Source organism: Brassica rapa, chromosome A09 (genome assembly GCF_000309985.2).
Source record: "Brassica rapa cultivar Chiifu-401-42 chromosome A09, CAAS_Brap_v3.01, whole genome shotgun sequence".
Classification (NCBI taxonomy): Eukaryota; Viridiplantae; Streptophyta; class Magnoliopsida; order Brassicales; family Brassicaceae; genus Brassica; species Brassica rapa.
In genome coordinates this window covers 14,522,643-14,548,565 of record NC_024803.2, presented here as the reverse complement: position 1 = coordinate 14,548,565, position 25,923 = coordinate 14,522,643, and the positions used below count along the sequence as shown (strand labels likewise).

Below are 25,923 nucleotides of genomic sequence, written 5' to 3'. Positions count from 1 at the left end.
ACATTCTCATTAAAATCTAGTGTTATTGGTTTGATGATTCTATAATTCTATAAAAAATCATTTGTTATTCAAAAAGTTTAGATTTTAATGATTCTACAAATCTATTAAATTAAGTGTTATTGAGAATTGAATTCTTAATATTTTAATTCACAAAACAAGATTGTGAGAATAGTACATGTTTCCTTTGAATTCTTAAAATCATTACATTACTTTATTTTCATAGATTTTTACAATATACAAAATTCTCTACAACTCTTTCTAAATTTAACAAATCTCTCAACTTTTAAAATCAACAAACTCTATAGAAATTTAAGTCCCACTAACACCCTCCTAATATAGATATTAAAGATTGTAATTTATTCATTCATATAATCAAAATAGCTCTAAAATAAATTTTGCATCCATGGAACCTTTTCTCCAATTTTTAGCATTCTTCAAGTTTAATCTGCGGAGTTTCTCAATAAATTTAAAGTCAAATTAGAAAAATATTTTCCAGCTGAGCTGGCGCGATTGGCAAAAAGCGCATGTCGAAACTCGAAAGGGTACCCCATTCCGTAACTGTGACTTGTTTCTTTCTCTATAAACATTGTGTCATACATACAAACTGATTTGCTCTTTTTGTTTGGAATTGAACCCACAGGAAGGGACGGTCTAACTTTTATAAAATACTTGTAATGCCCTATGCTCAAATACAAATTTATGCCCATATTCTTCATATATATTTTTATAGTGTCCTACGTACAACTAAAATTATTTTATAAAATCAGAATGCCCTCAGCAGCCGGTTCCTTTGCCTATGCCTCGGACCAGATTCAATTGCAAACACAATTTAGAAAATTCTTGATCCATGAACAACAAAGAAGTCTGGTTCGAATCAGCAAAGTTACAATACATAAGGAGGGACATATATAGTGAAAACAAACGGACTCCTGACCCTGATATTACAAAACTTTTATTTGTCCGAAACACTATTCATACAATATCGGAATTAAGTCCCCACTGGAAGATCCATTCTCAGCACCAAACTAGTATTGCCTTTTATTTTTCATGTGCCTTTCCTTCATTCTCCACGTGCACGGCGTTTTAAAAACTGATGCTTTGCGCCATTGAGAGCCAACGTTAAATCTTTAAAGACGTTCCGTTTGGTAGGATGTGGCAGAGCCCATCTAGCTACACCTAACGTGGAGCTCACATTATCTGCAGAGCATTCAAGTGATCTATTATATGAATAAATATTAGGTTGATCCTGAAAAATTAATTATGAGATACATAAATCTCGATATATAGATGCTGAAATATTCTAGATATATGTGGCTTACCAGGTTGGTTATCTGGAGATGGGCAATGATCCTCAAAGATTCGTATACCACATCCTTTGAGTATAAAAATAGAGCGGTCCTCAATGATACGGAACTCAATGCAAACTTGATTGTAATTAAGTTCGTCTGGAGTAGCATTATCTCTGTTTAGAAGGAGACGGCAGTCAAATATAAACAGATGACTACCCTTCTGATGATATGGCGTGAAGCTATGTGGCTGACCAAAGGACTGAAAGCTGTTTCCGAATCTGTCACTGAACCGGCAACATATCTGGATAACAATGTAGGGAGAAAGTGGATACAACCTAAGATCAAGTTCAACCATGGCGCAAGCTCTAAACCTGAAGAATGGTACCGAGAGAGAGTTGTGGAGTAGAGGGATGGTCAGAGAGCATCCAATAGATCGGTGAGTGAAATATGAAGGCACTACTTCACCTGGAAATATCAGTCCCTTTAAAACCGAGAGTTCTTGAAGGAGAGCTTCTTGACTCAGTATAAAGCAGTTGACGAATTTTAGGTAGAGTTTTGGCACATAAGTTGACGAGGAGGCTTCCTTGGGAGCTGATAATGTACGGTGAACGTGAACGTTGTCTGTTTCCATTACCACTGCACTTGGACTGTCACACCAGCTAGCTTTATTAGAATGTATCCTTGAGACTGTAAAGTCAGCCTTCTCAAGCTGTTTGATTTTACAAATGTTAAGGGATACACATTTTAGCTTGAAGCATTTCCTCATATACAGAAACCTGAGCTTAGAAAAATTCCCGATCCAGGAAGGAACCTCTTCAATCCCTGTATTATTTAGATTGATTGTGGAGATGTTGGTTGAAATTTCAGGAAAACTCCGTAGCCTTGTGCATCCACTGAGATCGAGGTAATCTAGAGATTCTATGTTCATTCCAGTGGGAAGCGTCTCGAGATATATGCATTCTGTAATTCTCAACTGCTCAAGTTTATTGAGATTCTGAAATGAAGAAGGAAGCTCCACCAAACTTGTGATATTCGAGAGATACAATTTTGTCAAAAGAGGAGTCAGCGCAGTCATGAGAGCTGCCAGCGACTGAACCAAAAAATGTTTAGAATGTTAGACAAATCACCTTAAAAAGTATATGGCTAAATATTTCAAACAATTAAACCTTACTCTAACGGTCTAATCCGTAATCCCTTACCCCTATATATTAAAATATAAATCCTAATGAGAAATACACTAAAATAGCACTAAAAAAGTTTTTGTCACAAATGTAGACTCTAAATATCAAAATGACAAAAATGTTTCATTAACGAGGTAAATATATATTTAATCCCCTAGGGTTAACCAATCCAAACTTTAGGATTTAGAGTTAAAAGAGAGAGATTTATGATTAAGGTTTAAAATTTTACAAAATAAAAAATAAATATTAAAATTTAGAAAATAAAAATTTGAAAAATAGTTTCAAAAAGTATTTCGATTAACGAAATGAAAATGTGAAAAAAATTTGAAAAACAAATATTTATAAATATTATTATTTTTTATTTGTATTTATATATATACGATATTATAGTCTTTTACCTATTAAGTGAAATATTTTGGTCATTTTCCTCCTTAGAATCTATTTTTGTGACAAAAACTTGAAAATGATATATCTAGGAGAATTGCTCAATCCTAATTCATAAATCATATATTAAAATATAAAATTAACTTTATATTTTTTTTTTTAGTAAATGTTATTTTGGGTTTCTTTTCTCTTTGTGTATTTCATTACTATCGTATGGTATTTCTTATATTTTTACGGGTGTCGTGTATCTATTAGTCATAAACATATATTGTCATAGCACATCACTGTCACCTAGAACCCCGTTTATCACAATGCTAGAAAATAAAGATACATACCTGCACACTTGCCCACAATCTCTCGCTCTTGATTCGTTCCATGCGAAGACTAACAAGATTCTGAAGACGCAAGTTAGAAGGGATTTCTTCAATAGCTGTTTCATTTAGATCGAGATCTGAAATGTTGGTTGATATATCAGGAAAACTGTTTAACTCGGAGCATTTCCGTAGATCTACGCTAAGGAGAGATTGGAGGTTGATGCCACTTGGAAGAGTCCTTAGATTTATGCATCCTGACATTTCCAACGTCATGAGTTTACTCAGATTCCGAATAGACAAAGGAAGATCCACCAGACTCGAGCAACCACTGAGGTTAAGTGTCTTTAGATTAGTTGCCAAAGAAAGATCTGGAATCTCTTTCAAATTTTCAGATTCCGACAAATCCATATAGTCGAGGCATGTAAGGTTCTGAAACGCAAGTAAGTTACACATTAAGTGAAAAGAATGTCATAAAAAAAATACATTAAAAACAAGAACAATAGTAATATATATTCTCTTTCACAAAAAAAAAAAACAGTTATATATATTACCCCAATTCCTTCCCACAATTTCTCAAGCTTGCTTCCTTGCATTTTGAGCTTCACGAGATACTTGGGACAGAACTTAGAAGGCATACATCTCATCGGATATCTGTCCCAACTCAATAATCTGAGTTTAGGTGGCAAATAGTCTAAGCCTTCTAGTAAGTGCAACCGGTCTTTCGTCATACTTTGGTTTGTGTAAATATTTAGAAAGCGGAGATTACGCATCCCTTTGAAGGCACTGTTATGTACATGCAGTTCATCTTTCTCATCTATCTCATCTTTATTCAGTGATATACCCAAAACATTTTTACTTCCCTGAAAAGATAATAAATGAGAAGAGACAAACTTATTAGTTTAACAAATGCCTACACTTCCAAGCCATATGGAAAATTTTGAATCTTATAGTGAGTTATATGAAGAGTGCACGGAAAAACTTACAATGTCCTCTTCAAGCACATTACAGATGTCCTTCGAATCCGTTAGAAATTCTCTTTTTCCAGGCTCATTTGACTGTGAACGAACGACCTCTTTACCCATTTCTTGTAGCAAAGAATGCATCACCACAGTCTGCCTTCTTATTTGTATGAGAGAGTTATCATTGAGGTTTCGAAGTCCCATGTTAACATCCAAGTCACTATCAGCTAGCAACTTCTTGATCTCAATGATACCAGAATAGTTGAAAAGGCATGCGATATGACGAAATAGCGCTTTGTCCTCTTTGTTATTTAATCCATCGTAGCTGACTCTTAGTGTCTTATGGATTTTTCCATCTATACCTTTTCGAAGCCTTGACAACTGATCCAACCAATACTCTTTATCTTCCCCCCGCAAATGTGAACCCAAAACATTAAGACCTAAAGGAAGACTATCAACACGCTCTACCACTTCACAAGCAAGCTCCAGGTAACCATGAGGAGGGGAGTTTTTCCTAAATGCAGATTGACATAATATCTGGAGAGCTAGTTTCTCAGACGGGAGTTTGACTTCGTAAATATGATTGATCCCATGAGCCGTTAAAATGTGCTTATCTTTTGTAATTGCAATGATTCTGCTTCCACGTCCAAACCACTGAGCTTGACCAGCTAAAGTATCTAACACTACTTGATCATCCAAATCATCTATAATGATAAGAACTTTATGATATTTCAACCTCTCTGCTAGTGCTCCCAAATGATCAATCTTTATGTCTTTCTTATCTAAAATTTCAGATAGGAAATTTCTTTGCAAGTTCAGTTTCATGTTATAGTCATCCGGGTTGCCTCTACTATAAATTTCCATACTTTTGGATATGAAAGCTCTATCTATGAAAATACTACTTTGGAAGTGGCGACTGAGACGACTAAATAGAGCTCTTGCAATGGTAGTCTTGCCGATTCCTGAAGAACCCCATATCCCAACCATCCTCACTTCCTCACATTCCATATGCAACAATACACTCATTTTAGCGATATGATCATCAATGCCGACAAAGTCATTAAAGTCCTTGGACGTGGTTGAAAGAAATTTATTCAAAACATCATTGGCAATATGTTCAATCATTTTTGCTTCGTTGCCCCTAACAAGGACAACAAACATGAAACAAATCTTAATACTGAATTATCAAATACTGGCCATTATACCTCAAGAAGTAAAATTAAAATAAAGATTACAATTTAAAATTTAACTAAGCGTTTAGTCCGCACATACGTGCATAATCTTCTTATTAGTTTATGTCTTACTAATCTAAAATTACAGACTGTGCGCCGCCTCCTCTTCTTCCTTCAGATCTGAGGTTTTCTCCTCCGGCCGGCGCTCCTCGCCGTGCTGTGAGAGGGCCTCCATTAACTCTCCTATCTAGATTTAGTTTGATTCTAGTCTTTTGAGCCTCAATGGTGGTGGTTAGTGCTGAGCTTCTTCGACGGTATGGCGTTTGGGATGGTGCTGGTTCGTTCTAGGTGAGCTCGGCTTCTGTGTCATGGTGTGATCTCAGTGATGGTGAAGCTGACTGTAGATCCGAGAGGTATGAGTCTGTTTCGATGGTGTCGCCTTGCAGCTGATTGGAGGATCTTTGCCGTTAGCTTCTCACGAGTAATAAGGCTTGACCTTGTTCAGTTGGCTTCTGTTTGTGGTTCATGGTGGGTGTCTCCCACACGTTTCTGTTCTGAAAATTCAGATCTGTTGGTGTTGTCTCTCTTGCTCCGTTCTCCTATGCTCTCTGTTCTTACATGTGCCTCTCTATGGTGTTGGTGGGTTCATGGATGGGCTAGGTTCGGTGCGTTTATTTTTCTCATGGTGTGATTTGTGCCTTCTCAGACCTTGGGTTGTATGTCCTCAGTGATGGTGCGTGTAGTGTGTTTTAGGGTTGTGGTTTTCTTCTTGTGGTTTCTGTTGCAGTGCATATTATGTTTTCTTGCGTTGATGGATCCGGGAATTGGCGTGGGTTGTGATATCTTGCATATTTACATTGTTTTATCCATTTATTCATGTGCATTTTCATCATATAGTTTAGGATTTAGCCATGTCTAGGTTGCATTTTGCATACATATGTCTCTATCAGGTAGTTGAGCACCACATGGAGTTTCTGGAGACATTTGAGTGCATTTGGAGCTCAAAAGGAGGTGATTAGAGTGAGCTTTGGACGAGCACTGCTGGAGCGACCTCTCGGAGCGACGGCATGAGGTCGCTGTGCACCACATCCCGGAGCGACTCATCCAGAGCGACACAGCAAGGTCGCTCGCGTTTTCATCACTGGGAGACGCGAGAACAAGCTCGGAGCGACCTTCCAGAGCGACGTGCTGAAGTCGCTCCCGAAGCTTGGAGCGACGTCCCAGAGCGACAGGAAGAAGTCGCTCGCGAATTCACCACCCGGAGACGCGAGAACAAGCCCGGAGCGACCTCTCGCAGCGACACAGCGAGGTCGCTCCCGAAGCTTGGAGCGACTTGTCGGAGCGACAGTCTGAGGTCGCTCCGTGTTTTGTTTCTGCTCGAACTTGTGTTTTCTCAAGGGCATTTTGGTCATTTCATTATGCACGTTTTTATTTTCTAAACCTATGTTTTATTACTCTGTAAGCCACCAGGGGGAGGATCATCTTTTGTTCTTAGAAAAAACCACCAAAAACCTTTGGAAAGTGATCTCTTTGAATCAATTGATCAGTTTTATTATTGAAATTCTGTGTTCTTATTTATATTTTGTGTTTCTCTGCATGATTAATCTGAAATCCACCATGGGTTTAAGAGGAATCATGGAGATTAGTGAGTAATCACCTTTTGAATTCATGGGTTAGGGAGATTAAGGGTGATTAGGTTAGAACTAGGATGTTTTAGTGTAGATCATTCATATTGCCTTGCTAGTAGAGTGAACATAAAGCATCTTCTGAGTTGGCCACTCAGTTGTTGATCCTTAGGCATTTCTCACCCGAAAGGTGTTCGATGAAATGCCCGAGATAACTCTCCTAGACTTTTAGCATACCTTGCCAAAGACATTTGTTGTTAAAGATGCTAAGATAGCTAATAGACTTGTTAGTAATGATTGCTTTCATATATTCAACCAAAGACATTTGATGCTTGAATTGTGTTAAGTAAATGAACATTCATCTAGACATAGAGTTTGTTTAGGATTGTGTCTAAGCTTAAGGTTAATAGATTGATTGATCGTTTGCCATCTTTAGTTCGAGGCTTGATCACCCGATGTCTAATCCCTATATCCATGAGTTCTCTTTTCCAATAGTTAAGAAAGTATCGTTTAGTTATTCCTATTAATTAGTCATAGTTAAAAACCCATCTAAATCATTGGTTGCACTTAGATTAAGTGATTACTTGCATTCTCGGTGCTTTGTATCTCTCAGAACTGGTTCGACAATCATTTATACTACAGCATTTGTCTTAGGAGCCTTGAAAACTCCTAACATCAAATTGGCGCCGTTGCCAAATTCTGAGTCGATTTGAACATTGAGATTTAGTCAATTGCTTGAGACTAAGTCATTTTTATTTTCTTTTGTTACTAACTCTTCTTCACCTCCCTTTAATCTACAGGTGTATGAACTTGAGGAGCAAGGGTCCATCAAACCTAGTTCCAAGAGCAGCAGACATCAGAGCTTTAGAGAGAGAGTGTGCTAGAAAGAGAAGAGAAGAAGACCATCAGGCTCAATTGCAGAGACTGAACACTGACATGGGAGACGTTCATCAAGAAGATGCAGGCGTCAATGGCGCTAACAACAATGGTCCACCTAACCAACAGCGAGCAGCTCGCCCCATTGGCACTTACGACCGTCCCAACATTCATGGTCATAGATTGGGAATCCGAGCACCCGCCGTGGCAGCCAACAACTTTGAGATCAAGTCAGGACTCCTCAACGTGATCGAGAACAACAAGTATCATGGCTTGGCTCTCGAGGATCCATTTGATCACTTGGACAGGTTCGACAGCTACTGTGGGTTGTCAAAAACCAATGGTGTGTCCGAAGATGCTTTAAAGCTCAAGCTATTCCCTTTCTCTTTGGGGGATAAGGCACGTCAGTGGGAGAAGTCTCTACCCAGCGACTCCATTACCACTTGGGATGACTGCAAGAAAGCATTCTTGGAGAAGTTCTTCTCTACTTCAAGAACTGCTAAGCTGAGAAACGAGATCTCCAGCTTTCAACAGAAGGGCTTGGAAGGTTTCAGTGAAGCCTGGGAGAGATTCAAGGGCTATCAAGCTCAATGCCCACACCATGGTTTCTCTAAGGAGAGTTTGCTGAGCACATTCTACCGTGGTGCTCTACCTAAGTACAGAGCCAGACTGGATACAGCTAGTAATGGGTTCTTCTTGGGGCGAACTGAGGAGGATGCAGAGGAGCTGGTTGACAACATGGTTAAGAGTGATGCAGTCTACAGTGGAGACCACGACAGAAGCAGTAGAACTGAGGATAAGCAAACGAGGAAGGAGTTGAAGGCTCTACAGGATAAGATAGACATCCTCCTTGCTGATAAAGCTACCCAAGAGCAGCTGCACTTTGTCGGCAACCCAAGCCAAGAAACACCAGCTGTTGTCCATGAAGTTGAGGGTTTGGAAGGTCAGGAAGAGCTGTGTTTCATCAACAACAATGGTAGCTGGTACAAGAAAGAACCCAACTTTCAGTACAACAACTACCAACAGAAGTCCTATTCCAACAACCAGCAGAGTGGTTATCAGCCTCGGAACAATCAGCAAGGCAGTTATCAACCTCAGCAGAACCCTCCTCCTGGTTTCAACAACAAGGGCAACCATTCTTCCCAACAACAATCTAATCCCTCTACCTCCACTCCTCAGGTCAGCAGCACTGATGCTCTACTGAAACAAATCCTGGAGTCTCAAACAAGAAGTGAGAAGCATGTTGGCTATGAGTTGAAGAATCTTCACTCAAAGATTGATGGGAGCTACAATGAGCTCAACAACAAGTTCAGAGCTTTGGAGAACCAGTTTGCTGCCATGAACACTCAACAAAATCGCCAACAAGGTTCTCTACCTGGTAAATCTGAGCAAAACCCAAAGGAAACCATGAAAGCTATCACTCTTAGAAGTGGTAAGGAGTTACCTCAGAGAACTCTCACCAAGGATGCTGAGAAACAAAGTGAGGGGGTTGCCATCACCATAGATGATGAAGTGGTGATTGTTGATGAGAAGATCAATGACGAGATCTTGGAAAAGATAGTGGAAGCAAAAGGAAAGGGAAAGGTTGGAGAAGAGAAGAAAACAGTTAAAGATGGTGAAGTCGTCTCTCCTGCAAGTGAGAACTCTTTTGTTCCTCCTGCCTATGAACCCAAGCTCCCATTCCCAGGTCGATTTAAGAGGCAGCTACTAGAGAAGTACAAAGCTTTGTTTGACAAGCAAATGAGTGAAGTCCAAGTCACAATGCCCATTATAGATGCTTTCATGCTGATCCCTCAATACAGCAAGTTCCTCAAAGATGCTGTAGCTGCAAAGAAGAAAGAGATGGAGGGCATGGTGATTCTCACTCATGAGTGCAGTGCTATCATTCAGAGGCTGGTCATTCCAAAGAAGCTAGAAGATCCTGGATGCTTCACATTACCTTGCGCTCTAGGGCCTATGGTATTTGATAGATGTCTCTGCGATTTGGGAGCTAGTGTCAGCTTGATGCCCCTATCTGTTGCTAAGAAGCTGGGTTTCACTCAGTACAAGAAGTGTAGACTTTCTCTGGTATTGGCTGATCGTTCAGTGAAGTACCCTGTGGGTATCTTAGAGGACCTCCCAGTGATGGTTGGAAATTATGAGATCCCTACAGACTTTGTGGTGCTTGAAATGGGTGAAGAAGCTCAAGACCCTTTAATCCTTGGAAGACCTTTCTTAGCCACAGCAGGAGCTATAGTTAATGTGAAAGAAGGCAAGATTGATCTCCATCTGGGTAAAGGGCACGTTCTGCATTTCGACATCAAGGAAGTAATGAGGAGGCCAACAGTTCAGGGCCAAGTGTTCTACATCGAAGAGATGGATGCCCTTGCTGATGAACTCCTAGAAGAGTTGTCACTAGAGGACCCTCTACAGCATGCTTTAACTGTAGAGAAGGAGGCTGAGGTGATCGAGAACCTGGAGAGTACTGCCTATGGGATGATGCTGGATTCACACCAGGCGTTTGTCAGTAAGGACCAGTATGAGGAGCTTCCACAGATGGTTCACCAACAAGTCTCAGTCACTCAACGAGAGGACAACCAGCAGGATGACTGGAGTGAACTAAAGGCACCTAAAGTGGAGCTTAAACCTCTTCCCCATGGTGTAAGGTATGCATTCCTTGGTCCTAATGAAACTTACCCTGTCATTGTGAGTAGTGAACTTACTGAGAATGAGCTATCTGAACTTTTGAAAACACTTAAAAGATTTAGAAAGGCAATAGGTTACTCACTAGATGACATCAAGGGGATATCACCCTCTTTGTGCATGCATAGGATACATCTTGAGGATGAATCAATGACTTCTATCGAGCATCAAAGAAGGTTAAATCCTAACCTGAAGGATGTTGTAAAGAAAGAGATTCTTAAACTCCTAGATGCTGGTGTTATTTACCCTATCTCAGATTCTAAATGGGTATCACCTGTGCATGTTGTACCAAAGAAAGGTGGTATCACTGTGATCAAGAATGACAACGATGAACTGATACCAACAAGAACCATCACAGGTCATAGAATGTGCATTGATTACCGAAAACTAAACTCTGCATCTAGAAAGGATCATTTTCCACTACCATTTATTGATCAGATGCTAGAGAGACTTGCAAATCACCCATTCTACTGTTTCCTTGATGGGTACTCAGGATTTTTCCAAATCCCCATACATCCCAATGATCAAGAGAAAACGACATTCACATGTCCCTATGGCACCTTTGCATATCGAAGGATGCCATTTGGTCTATGTAATGCTCCAGCTACCTTTCAAAGGTGCATGATGTCAATTTTCTCTGATCTGATTGAGGATGTTGTGGAGGTATTCATGGATGATTTCTCTGTCTACGGATCTTCGTTCTCTGCTTGTTTGTCAAATTTGTGCAGGGTCCTACAGAGATGTGAGGACACCAACCTTGTGCTGAATTGGGAGAAGTGTCACTTCATGGTCAAAGAAGGGATTGTGCTAGGACACAAGATTTCAGAGAAGGGGATTGAGGTGGATAAAGCCAAGATCGATGTTATGGTTGGTCTGCCTCAACCAAAGACAGTGAAAGACATCCGGAGTTTTCTTGGTCATGCTGGATTCTACAGGAGGTTCATCAAGGACTTCTCCATGATCACTAGACCTTTGACCAGGCTGCTGTGCAAGGAAGCTACTTTCAGTTTTGATGTGGAATGTCTACAAGCTTTCAAGAAGCTGAAAGGTGAACTCGTTAGTGCCCCAATTGTCCAGCCACCTGATTGGGATCTCCCTTTTGAGATCATGTGTGACGCCAGTGACTATGCTGTGGGAGCTGTTCTGGGGCAGAAGAAAAATGGCAAAACTCATGTGATCTACTACGCCAGCCAAACCCTCAATGATGCTCAAATGAGGTATGCCACAACAGAGAAGGAGATGCTGGCAATTGTTTTTGCCTTCGAGAAGTTCAGAAGTTACTTGGTTGGGTCTAAAGTCATTGTCTACACAGATCATGCTGCCTTGAGACACCTTCTAGCCAAGAAAGATGCAAAACCCAGGCTTTTGAGGTGGATCCTTTTGCTCCAAGAGTTTGATATGGAGATCAAGGACAAACCTGGAGTTGAGAATGGAGTAGCTGATCATTTATCCAGGTTGAGGATAGAGTCTGGTGTCCCAATTGACGAAGGACTTCCTGAAGAGCAGATCATGGCTATCGAAGCAGTGATAGCAGTTTGTGAGACTGGTAGGAAGCTGGAAGAGGTCAAAGCAACAGAGGAGAAAGAACCTTGGTATGCTGATTTGGTTAACTACCTAGCCACAGGAAGAGAGCCTTTGAATCTTGTAGGCTATGCCAAGAAGAAGTTCTACAAGGATGTGAAAAGATATTACTGGGACGAGCCCTACCTCTACATTCTCTGCAAAGATCAGCTTTATAGGAGAGTGGTTGCAAATGAGGAGATTGATGGGATCCTTGCACAGTGTCATGGATCATCCTATGGAGGACACTTTGCCACCTTCAAGACAGTTGCAAAAGTATTACAAGCTGGATTCTGGTGGCCACACATGTTCAAGGATACACAAGCCTTTGTTTCGAAGTGTGATTCTTGCCAAAGAAGAGGGAACATCACCAAGAGGAATGAGATGCCTCAAAATCCAATCCTTGAAGTTGAAGTGTTTGATGTCTGGGGTATTGACTTCATGGGCCCCTTTCCATCATCCTTTGGCAACAAATATATCCTTGTGGCTGTTGATTATGTCTCCAAATGGGTGGAAGCCATAGCAAGCCCCACCAATGATGCTAGAGTTGTAATCAAGATGTTCAAGAGCATCATCTTCCCAAGGTTTGGAGTTCCAAGAGTTGTAATCAGTGATGGAGGTTCCCACTTCATTAACAAACTGCTTGAGGGACTTCTCAAAAAGAACGGTGTGAAGCACAAGGTGGCAACTCCTTATCATCCCCAAACAAGTGGACAAGTTGAGATTTCTAACAGGGAGATCAAATCTATTCTGGAGAAGATTGTGGGGATTACAAGGAAGGATTGGTCCAATAAGCTTGACGATGCACTTTGGGCTTATAGGACAGCATACAAGACACCACTGGGCACTACACCTTTCAACCTAGTGTATGGGAAGGCTTGCCATCTGCCAGTGGAACTTGAGTACAAGGCACTATGGGCAATAAAGTTGCTGAACTTTGACATCAAGAGTGCTAAGGAGAAAAGGCTCTTCCAGCTACACGAGCTTGATGAGATAAGAATGGATGCTTTTGAGAACTCAAGAATCTACAAGGAAAAGACTAAAGCTTTCCATGACAAGAATATCCTGAAGAGAGAGTTTAAAGAAGGAGACCAAGTTCTTCTCTACAACTCTAGACTGAAGTTGTTTCCAGGAAAGCTTAAGTCAAGGTGGTCCGGTCCTTTCAAGATCAAGGAGGTTAGGCCATATGGAGCAATAGTCTTGTGGAGCACTGATGGAAGAGACTTCACAGTGAATGGACAAAGGGTTAAGCTCTACATGGCCAATGCACCAGAGGAAGATGGAGTTTCCACTCCACTGTCTGATCCTACCCCGGCCTAATCTAAAAGGAAGGCAAAGTCAAGCTCGGGACTTTAAACAAGCTCACTTGGGAGGAAGTCCCATGCGTATCCTTGTATATATTGCATTGGTGTTTTTCATTTCTCATCTTATTGCATAAAAAAAAAAAAAAGGAGAGAGAGAAGTTGTATGCAGGTACTTGATCGGTTCAGTTTTGAGAAGGAGTCGTGCGTGGGAGCGAGGTCTCACAGCGACACCTCGAGGTCGCTCCAGCTGGGAGCGAGGTTATGGGAGCGACACCTAGAAGTCGCTCGCGGTTTCGTCGTTGTCTCGAGAAAACAATCACCTCAGAGCGAGGTCTCGGAGCGAGGTCGAAGGGTCGCTCCAGCTGGGAGCGACATTATGGGAGCGACACCCTCACGTCGCTCGCGTTTTCGACGGAACGGGCACTCAAGAACTGACGCGGAGCGAGATTTCACAGCGACACCTCGAGGTCGCTCCAGCTCAGAGCGAGCTTTCTGGAGCGACACTCCGAGGTCGCTCGCGTTTTCATCAACTCGCGACGCGAGGAAACGCCTCGAGAGCGACCTCTCCCAGCGAGACCCTCACGTCGCTCCCGCACCGGTTCAGGTAAGTTTGCTAACTCTAAACCCCGGTTTAATTCAAGTAAACCGATCCTAACCACCCTAAACCGAACCAGACGACCCTAAACCTACCCCAACCCCAGCGATTTCATCTCTCTCACTCTCCCCTCCTCTCACAAACTCACAAACTCTCTCCAAACTCACCCCCACCAAAATTCCCAAAACTTCCTAAATTCTCACCCAAATCAACTAGTTCTTGTTTCTAAATCCAAGCTTTCGCCCCTGTAGTCTATTCCTCACCACCCTTTCACCATTTCCTTTCATCCAAAGCAAGGTATTGAGTTTTTAAATTCAAATTCGTAGGTCCATGAACCCTAGAATTTGAAAGTCGAAATTTGGTCATTTTCTTGCTAGATTGTGGTGAAATAGACTAGGGAAAGCTTATCTATCAAGTTGGGTTGTTGAATTAAGGGTGAAATTGAGTTTAATTTGCACTTTGGCCAAATTAGGGTTCATGGATTTGGGGGAATTTTGAATTTGACCTTAATTGGGTGTGTTTGCGGGTGTTTTAGATGCGTTAAGATGTCACATTGTTGCATTGTGCTGAACTTGAGTTTAAACTGAGAAATTCATTTGTTAAGTTCATTCTTGCAAAATGTTCGCTTGCAAAGTCTTCTTTTTCTTCACTTCCATCTACTTATCCCTTTCCAAGTTTGTAACTTTTCAGGTGAAAATGGTTAAGAAGACAAAGGGCAGGTTGGAAGCTGAGAGGCAAGAAGCCGAAAGTCAAGAGTTTGCACAAAGAGGAAAAGCTTTAACCAGCGAGCCAACTGGCTCAGGAACGCAGCGGACTGTGCGACAACAGACGTTGGCTGCAAGGAAATCGAAAGAACACGAGAAGAGGGCAGGGAAAAGTGTAGCGGTTCCCACCCATGAGGAAGGTGAAACTGAGAGTGATGATGAGCCAGCACCTACGAAGAAAGCCAAGATGTCAAAGGGCAAAGGGGTTGCTGTTGATCGAGATAGGGCGAAAACTCCATCTGTAGAGGAGCTGTACGATCATTTGAAGGATGGAGTCACCTGGGTTCCAACAAGGTTCGCCGACCTCAACCTACTGAAGGAGTTGGGTCTAGACTCTGATATTGAGGCAATGCTGGGGCATTTGAAGATGCCGAAACTCCTCACCATGGCTTATCCTTTCTACAAGGATGTCACTTGTCAGTTCCTCTCCTCTCTTGTGGTCACTTACCACGACACGGCGCATGTGAGGCAAGGATGGGGAAAAATCAGCTTCAAGGTCAATGGAAGAGAGTACAACATGAACTTCAAAGACATTGGGAGAGTGATGGGGTTCCAAGACCTAGAAGACCACTCCCTTCCCAAATGTGAAAACCTTCCCACAGAGCTTTGGAAGTTGATCACTGGAAACAGACACTCCACCGGGGCTGACAAGAACTCACACATCCGACACCCGTCTGTACGCTACCTCCACACATTGCTAGTCCATGCTTTCTACCCACGGAAGCAAGCTGGTAATGTTACTGAGGAAGACATGCGACTGCTCTGCCCTGCTATCCGTCCCTACACTCAACCCGGAGTGTTACCCCTTCCCAGCACTGATATCTATGCTACATTTGGGGTGGTCAGTTTCTTCGTGGGCCGTCTCGAACACTACAGAGACTGGGCGTGGTACACCACTGATTCGCGCCCAAAGATAGGGATAGGCGGAATGATCACACCACTGCTCCAATTTCTGAATGTTCCCTTGGGAAAGGACGCATCGGGGCCTAGGTTCATTGATGGCACCTACTTGAGGATTGCCACCTATTTCAGTGGGATGTACGGGAAAGACTACGTCTACCACTACTACTTGTACGGCAAGCCAGTCGAGGTGGTTCTTCCAAACCGGAACCTGACGAGTTTAGAGATACCTGGAGCTATCAGCTTCAACATTCCCCAGGAATACTTTCTTGGAGAACACGGGCCTCTCGATCCAATTCAAGCAGCTCCATCAAGGAGAAGGAGTGTCCCCGTGCAACCTGAACCACCTGTAGCAGACACCCCTGAGCATATTTATGGACCTCCGCGCTACTACTTCAAGCCCCATGACGGAGTCCTTCCTCCTGGAGCTCTCCGTGATGCTCATGACCACATTGGTCGCCTCCAGCGATGGAACAAAGCTCAGGACAGAACGATAGAAAAGCTCAAGGATAAGTGCAAGGCACTCAGCAAGACCGTGAAGAAGCAGGCAAAGACTTCAGCAAAGTTCATGAAGAAAGTAGCTGATGTTTTAACTAGGGGAGGAATAGCTGGATGTAGCTCAGCTGATTTCGCTTTCGCGAACACCTCAAACCCCCAACCTCCACCCCCGCCTGATGCTCTTGGTTTCCCCCTCACTGCTGCGCAGCTTCAGCGTAAGTGGAGAAACCCACCCACTCAACCTTCCACTTCCGGCAACAAATCCCCATCCCTTGCTTCTTCAGATAGTGAGGACGAGATTGACGAGGTTGAGAGCCAGCCATGGTATGGAGGCTCCGGTACAGCATCCGGTGGGTACTACACCACCTTCCCTCCTGACGACGACGATGCTGGGGCATCTGCCCCTACCTACTATCCATAGGAGGTACTTCTCTCACTCCCTTGTATATATCATTTCATTCCTGCATATTAGTTTTCTTCTCGGTATCTCCTTCTTTCTTTGACAACACAGAGACTGTGTAACTCAAGTTTGGGGGAGGTACCAAGCATTTGATCATGTTTGCTTTGATTGTGTTTCATTTGAGTCATGCATTGCACGCCTATTTGCATAAAAAAAAAAAAAAGGATTTTTCATTTAGTTTGCATCATTTGCACCATTAGGAGAGTCTAGAGCATATAGGTTGCATTCACTTGCATAGGGAGCAATGATTTTAAATGCCTTGTAAAGAACACTACGTTGCACCATTGAGTAGCCATGCACCTCTCGAAAAGACTTGTATGTTTCGAGCCTTGAAAACTCTTCTTGAAACTTGTTGATTGCTGAAACTCAGTCTTTGAAGCCAACTACAACCTTATTTGAACTGAATGAACTTAATACTTCTTGCTTAGGGTCCTTTGTGTACTGAGTCATGGCTATACACACTTGAGTTGTCACATCTTTTATGCCAATCTTTTTGACAAACTCTAGTGGTAGACCACTCCCAAAACCTTTCCTTCCTTTTAAGCTTTCATTGTTTGATGAGTGAGGCCTTCTTCGGAAAGTCTTACATGCGCATAATGTTGAGAGTATCGGGAACGACAATGCTTGATCTTCATTTTTGCTAGATTGGACACTCTATTGTCTAGCTATAGGTGGGAGGGCGAGTGTTGTGATCATGATTTGGGAGAAATGAAAAGTAAAAATGGATAGACTCTTTGTGCTTAAGTGAATTGATTTTCTGGGATAAGTAGAGAACCTCTAGCTCTAGTTTTGAAAAGTCTTGGCCCCCAACCTAAAAAAAATAAAAAAAAAAAGAAAGAAAAGAAATCGAAAAAAAAAAAAGAGAAAAGAAAGAAAAGGGGGCTAGCAAAGTTGTTAAGAGCTAAGAAATGTTTTGAGGTTGTAGAAAAATCCCTTGTAGATTTCAAAAAGGAAGAGTTAAAGTTCTTAAGATCCTTTGGTGAGAGATGTGAGTTGGGTTTGACATTTGGGAATGATTGTGTAATTGTATGTTTGGGAAAAGGGTAGAACAATGGAGATTGAGCATTGTATGCATGAGTTGGTCCCTTTCTTAGATATATTATGTGCAATGTCAAGGCTACTTGTTTTGAGAGTAAACCACCTTAAAGATCATATGTTTTGAACCTCTTGAATCACTTGAATAAAAGCCTTCCCTTACCCAACCAAATGACTTGGACCAATCGACCATTTGCAAGAATTCACCTGATGTTTTGTGCTTAATGAATGTGATAGTTGGTTGATTTGAATGTGTGGATGCTTGATGATGAGTGTAGAGACAAAAGGATTTGAATAGGCCTAGAGAAGCTAGAGTGTAATAAGAGAGTGTGCTAATTATATTTGCTAGTTGTGTTTCTTTTGGCTATGAGCTCCCACCTTCAAACCTCTCTCCTTGCAAGTTCTAGAAAGTTCACTTGAGGACAAGTAAAAGAACAAGTTTGGGGGAGTTGATATCTTGCATATTTACATTGTTTTATCCATTTATTCATGTGCATTTTCATCATATAGTTTAGGATTTAGCCATGTCTAGGTTGCATTTTGCATACATATGTCTCTATCAGGTAGTTGAGCACCACATGGAGTTTCTGGAGACATTTGAGTGCATTTGGAGCTCAAAAGGAGGTGATTAGAGTGAGCTTTGGACGAGCACTGCTGGAGCGACCTCTCGGAGCGACGGCATGAGGTCGCTGTGCACCACATCCCGGAGCGACTCATCCAGAGCGACACAGCAAGGTCGCTCGCGTTTTCATCACTGGGAGACGCGAGAACAAGCTCGGAGCGACCTTCCAGAGCGACGTGCTGAAGTCGCTCCCGAAGCTTGGAGCGACGTCCCAGAGCGACAGGAAGAAGTCGCTCGCGAATTCACCACCCGGAGACGCGAGAACAAGCCCGGAGCGACCTCTCGCAGCGACACAGCGAGGTCGCTCCCGAAGCTTGGAGCGACTTGTCGGAGCGACAGTCTGAGGTCGCTCCGTGTTTTGTTTCTGCTCGAACTTGTGTTTTCTCAAGGGCATTTTGGTCATTTCATTATGCACGTTTTTATTTTCTAAACCTATGTTTTATTACTCTGTAAGCCACCAGGGGGAGGATCATCTTTTGTTCTTAGAAAAAACCACCAAAAACCTTTGGAAAGTGATCTCTTTGAATCAATTGATCAGTTTTATTATTGAAATTCTGTGTTCTTATTTATATTTTGTGTTTCTCTACATGATTAATCTGAAATCCACCATGGGTTTAAGAGGAATCATGGAGATTAGTGAGTAATCACCTTTTGAATTCATGGGTTAGGGAGATTAAGGGTGATTAGGTTAGAACTAGGATGTTTTAGTGTAGATCATTCATATTGCCTTGCTAGTAGAGTGAACATAAAGCATCTTCTGAGTTGGCCACTCAGTTGTTGATCCTTAGGCATTTCTCACCCGAAAGGTGTTCGATGAAATGCCCGAGATAACTCTCCTAGACTTTTAGCATACCTTGCCAAAGACATTTGTTGTTAAAGATGCTAAGATAGCTAATAGACTTGTTAGTAATGATTGCTTTCATATATTCAACCAAAGACATTTGATGCTTGAATTGTGTTAAGTAAATGAACATTCATCTAGACATAGAGTTTGTTTAGGATTGTGTCTAAGCTTAAGGTTAATAGATTGATTGATCGTTTGCCATCTTTAGTTCGAGGCTTGATCACCCGATGTCTAATCCCTATATCCATGAGTTCTCTTTTCCAATAGTTAAGAAAGTATCGTTTAGTTATTCCTATTAATTAGTCATAGTTAAAAACCCATCTAAATCATTGGTTGCACTTAGATTAAGTGATTACTTGCATTCTCGGTGCTTTAGTATCTCTCAGAACTGGTTCGACAATCATTTATACTACAGCATTTGTCTTAGGAGCCTTGAAAACTCCTAACATCAGGTTGGTCTTCTATGGTGCATTCTGTAGCATGTGGCACATAACTCAATAACTGTGAGTTAGCTTTGCTCCGGACTGAAAGTTTTATGGTCGATTGCCGGATCCGAAGGTTGACGGTGTGCTCTTCTTATTGTAGACACAACAAGCTATGCTCTGCAGGGCCAAGTTGTTATTCAAATGGTGAAGGTATAAAGACATACAACAATGTTTGGTCTATCCTGAAGCTGTTTATCTTCTTTCATGTTTTAAAACTATTTTGTTTCGGTTAGGATCTAGTTCTTTCTTTGGAATTTAACCATTTACCATAGCCCCTAGTGGTGTGCGTGGATATGTTTAGTTTCTAATCCATTGTGTTACATTATGGTACACGTTATTGTAGACCGATTATTTGGAATAAAATAATTTTTCAGTGTCAAAAAAAAAAAAATCTAAAATCAGCATAATAAGTTATTATTTATGTTTTCAAATAGTTAAATCAATCATCAAAGTATTTATAAGTTAAATATTTTTCATCAAAACATATACTTATTATTGTGTTAATTTTTTTAAAACACTCATATCACAGAAGTAGTTTAGAAAATATCTTTATATAGATATTTTTGTTTGACTAATATTTAATTATAAATTCTTTGGTATCTTAATTTTTTAGATTTTATGATTAAAATATTGTTTTCGGATAGAAAAAATATGAATTATCTTATTTATAAATATGTTTTTTGATAATTAGATTATATTATTTTATAATCAGTTATTTAATATTTAATATAACATATAAATTTAATATTATTAAAATAAAATTATATATAAAACTCATCAAGGGTATTGTTTAAATTAATAAATTAGTGAATAAGTTATAAACTAATAATAAATCAATAACCTAGACAATTAAAAGTCTAAAACCTAATAAAAATATGACAAAGATAATAAAAATAACTAGATATTTAATAAAAAAATATAAATTTAATGTTATTAAAATAAAATTCGTTGGATATTTTTTATATTAATAAATTAGTGAGTCAACTAAAAACTAATAATAAATCAATGATTTAGCTAAAACCTAATAAAAACAAGACAAAAAAGCAAAATTAGCTAAAATTATGGAGAACATGACAATCAGCAAATTCACTTTTAAAATAATAGTATAGATAGAGTGATAGATGATTTTCTTGTAATATTAAAATTTGGTGTAAAATATTGTTGTTTTTATATATTAGTATTGAATTACTTATATGAGTCTTGAACAATAGTTTATAAGTAAGAATTATTTATATTTATATTTTGGATATTATATTTTATTTAATATATGAATTTGTATTAACATTAATTTGGCAGGTTGTATACACAGAAAATCTGAACCATTTGTTAAAATTGTTGAGATTATTAGAAAGTTGACAAAACTTCGGTTTACATATTCCAAAAAATATTATGCAGGTTCTCAACCCGTTACGGAGGATTTTAGAAAAAAACATTAGTTACACGGTTTATTTTAATTATAAAGATTCTTAGAAATATTTTTATACATCTTGCAATAATTTAGGCAGATTTTAAGATATATAACAAATCTGCATAGATCCTAACTATTATTCATAAAATATATATCAATATATAGAATATATAGACTAAAATTTGAGCATATTCTTTCGTAAGTAAATCTATTGTTAGACAAGTATTTCCAAACTTCAAATTTCTATAGGTATTAGTTACCAAATATAACCTAGAAAACATGTATTTTTCATAATTTTGTTAGTCTAAAATCTTAATATCTGGATTGCTAAATTATAATATAATATATATATAATTATTTAAAATCTATTATTTTTACTAAACAACATACTATATAAAAATAATAATGAAACAGAAAATTGTATGAAAAATCAATACTATACATTACAAAACATAACACTATACAAGTTAGTAATATATTAATATATATATATATAATTAACAAAATATACCAACTTTACCAAATAAAACAAAATACAAAATAAACAGTATGTAAAAACACTATATAAATATTTCTTATACACTTATTATAAAAACAAAATACTGTTCGAAGTAATATATTTTGTATAATTGTTTCTAAAACTTTATATACTAAAATATATGCATATAATTTCAATATATTGTGGTTGTTAAAATTTGCTTATTTAAGTGTTAACCAAAAACAATATATTCGGATGACCGGATTGTTGATAACCAAATTACAGTAAATGTGCTCCAAAAATTGTTATATTTTTTGTTGGACCATCTATTCTATTAAAATAGATGTCACAACCTAATATCATACGTAACCAAATTACAGTAAATGTGCTCCAAAAATTGTTATATTTTTTGTTGGACCATCTATTCTATTAAAATAGAAGTCACAACCTAATATCATGCGTAATTTTTTTAAGTTGGAGCATCCTTTAGAAAATTACTTAAATAAATTTTTGTATACATATTTGATTATTTTAACTATTCTAAAATAAATCAATAGACATTCTCATTTTCTCTCTGAATTACATCTAAATAAAATCTTTTCATATCTTTTTATTTACAATATTAATATATTTTTTATTTTTCATTAAAGCAAATATTTTAAAATATTGAATTACTTTTGTTTTTGTTTATTATATAAATTTATATTTTGTTTTTTACTTAAACAAACCTTTTAAATATTTAACTAATTTTGTAATTCTTAAAATATAAATGTATATTTCATTTTCACTAAAATAAACATTTTAAGTACCTAATTAATTTTGTAGTTATATTAAACTCATGTATAATTTTGTATTAAATTTGTGATATTAATTTAACATAATTTATTTCAATTAAAATCTTTCATCTCTAACATTTTATGATTTATTCATTTGGAATTATGTACCACAATGTTGAAAATATGCTATCAATCTAAATAATCGGTCTACAAAAACTATTGTACCACTACCAATTTATGTCATTAACATAAATAACAGATGAATCATTGAAAAAATATATTTCATATGAATATTTTTGTTTTTAGTGTGCTTATTATCAAATGTAGTTGTAGGTTTAAGTGTTAATTATATAACATGATGTATGATAGATGAAGAATTGCAAGAAACATTTAACATTCAAAGATCTATTGTACTAGCTACTAGGCAGATTATTCAGGACCTAGGCGTTAGCAAACTATTCATATATATATATATATATATATATATATTTATATGACATATTTTAGTTTTAAATTTAATTAAAAAATTATTGTAATGAATTATCAAAATAAGATATACAAAACAAAAGAAATTAGACAAATTTGCAGATTTATAATAACATTATTTCTTAATGTAACATATTTAGACTAATTTAGATAGAATGTAACCCATTTTAACCAATTTAGAACAGTTTAAATCAATTTGAATCGTATAAATTGGTATAAATCAGATTTTAAGAAAATCGTTTTGGATAAGACCGAGTTTTTGCGACGCCGCCTAGACCGATTTTTAGAACATTGGTAAATAATCCAAGAGTTTTGGGGTAGAAAAGTATAATCACCAATAGACAACATAAGAAACCTCAGAAACACATATAATAAAGAGAAAATTAAGGTTTAAAAGGATAGAAACAAACACAATTTACAATTTCTGGTTTAATAATCTAAATGAAACATATGTTTTATAAATTATACTAATATAGGTTATTCAGTCAAATATTTAATTCATACAAATAATTCGATTAACATATATGTATGACCTAAACCTAAAATACAAGTATAATCGTAAAGAAATTAATTACTTTCTAAATTAATAAATTGAACATAATTTGTCGTATATATCACATAATGTAAGGTTTTAGTTAATGTTCATGTTTAAATAAGAAAGATATCTATAATATTTTGAAACAATAGATTAAATTACTGTATATAAACTATAAAACTGTTGTCTTTGTATTAAACTATTAGTAATATGATAAATGTTAAAATTATATACCACTAATCATATATATCAAGGATTTATATGTATAAAAATGAAAATAATTATCCGCACAACAGTGCGGGTCAAAATATAGTTTTAAATTTAAATGACAATTTTATATTGGTAGATAAAAGTAAAATTCTAAGTAGGGGTTATTGGTTGTTGTATTTTGATGGATTTAAAAATCCGAACTAAATCTAGTGTTATTGGTTCTGTGATTTTCAAATATGTATTAAAATTATGTGTTATTGGTTTAATGATTCATAAACTCTATATCAAATCAAGTGTTATTCAATCATACGGATTTACTAATGTATTTGATTTTATAATGGATTTGAATGGATTTGCTTGGATTTTTTAGTTAAAAATAAAAAGACTCAAATCCAAGGAAAAACCTTCGGATTTACATATTTTACTTGGATTTATAAATACTATATGGATTTCTAAATCAATCAAAATATATATACCAATAACACATCTAAATAATAGAATAGATAAAGTGATACCAATTTCGAGAATGATATCCGTGGATATTAGCAACATCGGTCAACGCTTGCTTCCATTGATTTTTCTTTTCCTCTGTTTTGTTATGGCAAGTCTTGTCAAAAACCTCTCCAAATTCTCCGGTCTGTTTCCTGACATGAGTAGGATCCAACCTGTAGAAGATCGGTATGACAAGTTGGCCAAAAATGTCCTTACATTTCTTGATTTCCAGCAACTCATCAAGGCACCAGCTTGAAGATGCATAGTTTTTCGACAAGATTACCACGGAGATCCGTGAATCTCTAATGGCTTGTTCCAGCTCGGGGCCAATGGACTGGCTTTTCTTGATTTCACTGTCTTTGAAAGCACTGATCAGTTTGCGATCAAGCTCCTTTAGTAAATGGCTTAGGAAAGTTTGACGGACATCTTCGCCACTGAAGCTTGGGAAAACATCGAATAGCCAATTGCGAGAAGAGGCCATTAGATCATTAGTATCTTTCTAGGAAGTGGCAAGATAAAGAACACAATAACTGGTAGTTGAGAGGACAAAATCAAAAGAAACTAGAGCAGATAATCGTCGTTTTGATGCTGGAACTCATATCATGTCACTAGTTTTGGTAAACTTCATGGAAAGTAAAACGAAACTTGTTGGACAATGGTTGAGGAAAGTCAACAATGTCCCTCTCTAAACAAATAATACAAATTATGGGCCAACCAAATCTTTCTGCTACGAGAGCAAGCGAGTCATCAGACATAAATATACTTACACATTTTGACCGGGTCAAAATTTGGAACTTTCTAAAGTCAAATTTCTGCTATACATGCACATTTAAATCTTATGCATAAGTTAAGAAATCGTTTAGTTTTATTTTAAACATAAAACATCATTTAGTATTTCAAACATAATTTAACTAATGATAAATAAATATTAAAACTTTAAACACACAGAAACCTAATTAGTTTGGCACTAAAAGTTAAAACATGATCTTTTTTTTTGACAAATGGCTACTAAAATTTTAAAAATCATATAATTTGATAAAAGTTTCTCTTTTTTTTTAACACCAACAAATTTTCTCTCTAAAATATCAATTTTAGACTTTGCGTGTACACAAAATTTGCAGAGAAACATAAAAATACTACTAATAATAGTTATTTATTTATTGGAACGGCCATGTAAAATCACACATCTAGAGAAACCTAAGAAAATACTAGTAATGATTATATATATTTATTTATCTAGATTTTAGTTAAATGTTTTCATTTTTCCAGATATTTAGCTTTTGTACATCTATTTGGATTAATTACAACTTTTCATTTCAGTTATCATATATATTTATTTGTTAATATTGACAAACTGATTCTTGTATTCATGTGAAATTCACACATGTTATTTTTAGTCATATTTGACTCTACTATGTTGTTTCTCCAATTGGCTAATTTGTATATTTATTAAAAAGTTCCTTCTCAGTGTATCTTTATATTTTTTTACAATATTTTTTTCTATTTTACAGTCAATGATTTCCACTTAATGAGTTTCTCTATTTTATTCACATTTTTGAATATTCATTAGTTTTTTTTTTCTTTATTTTGAGAAGTCAAGTTTTTTTTTACCAGATAAAAGAAATATATTTTACAAAAAATCAAAAGTTTCTACTCCCTCTGTCTCATTACAGTTAATGTTTAAAGTTAATACACATAGAATAAGAAAATACAAACTTTTCTACTATTATCTTGATTACATAAAACATCTCTAAAAATAAATCAAACAATAGGTAAAAAAGGAGTATTATGTAATTGATCACTAATCTCAAACAACACTAAATCAAAGACAGTATATATGTGATTATAGGTAAAAAAGTTTGTTGAGAAAGTTTCTAACTTTGACATAATAAAAGGTACCAGATATAAGGCGAATCCAAGTGATCATGGACGCCTGGCTCTGCTAAGCAACCGAACGACCTTAGCTATCCTGCTTCCGAGGAAGGCTAC

At 37.6% G+C, this 25,923-nt stretch overlaps 1 protein-coding gene and 1 non-coding gene across 2 annotated transcripts; both read right to left on the bottom strand.

Annotated features, from left to right (window-relative positions):
- Window positions 1-24,471, bottom strand: LOC103839595 (disease resistance protein RPS6). Its single transcript, XM_009116097.3, has 6 exons — window positions 23,958-24,471; window positions 4,152-5,268; window positions 3,720-4,028; window positions 3,190-3,597; window positions 1,320-2,379; window positions 1-1,197 (listed from the first exon to the last, which is right to left on the bottom strand). Exons 1-6 carry the CDS (start codon window positions 24,413-24,415, stop codon window positions 1,061-1,063), a joined length of 3,489 nt encoding a protein of 1,162 aa, XP_009114345.1. The 5' UTR covers window positions 24,416-24,471; the 3' UTR covers window positions 1-1,060.
- On the bottom strand, window positions 8,302-8,408 carry LOC117128641. The gene has a single exon (XR_004452035.1). It is a non-coding gene; the product is annotated as a small nucleolar RNA R71 (small nucleolar RNA).
- Window positions 24,472-25,923: the final 1,452 nt, after the last annotated feature.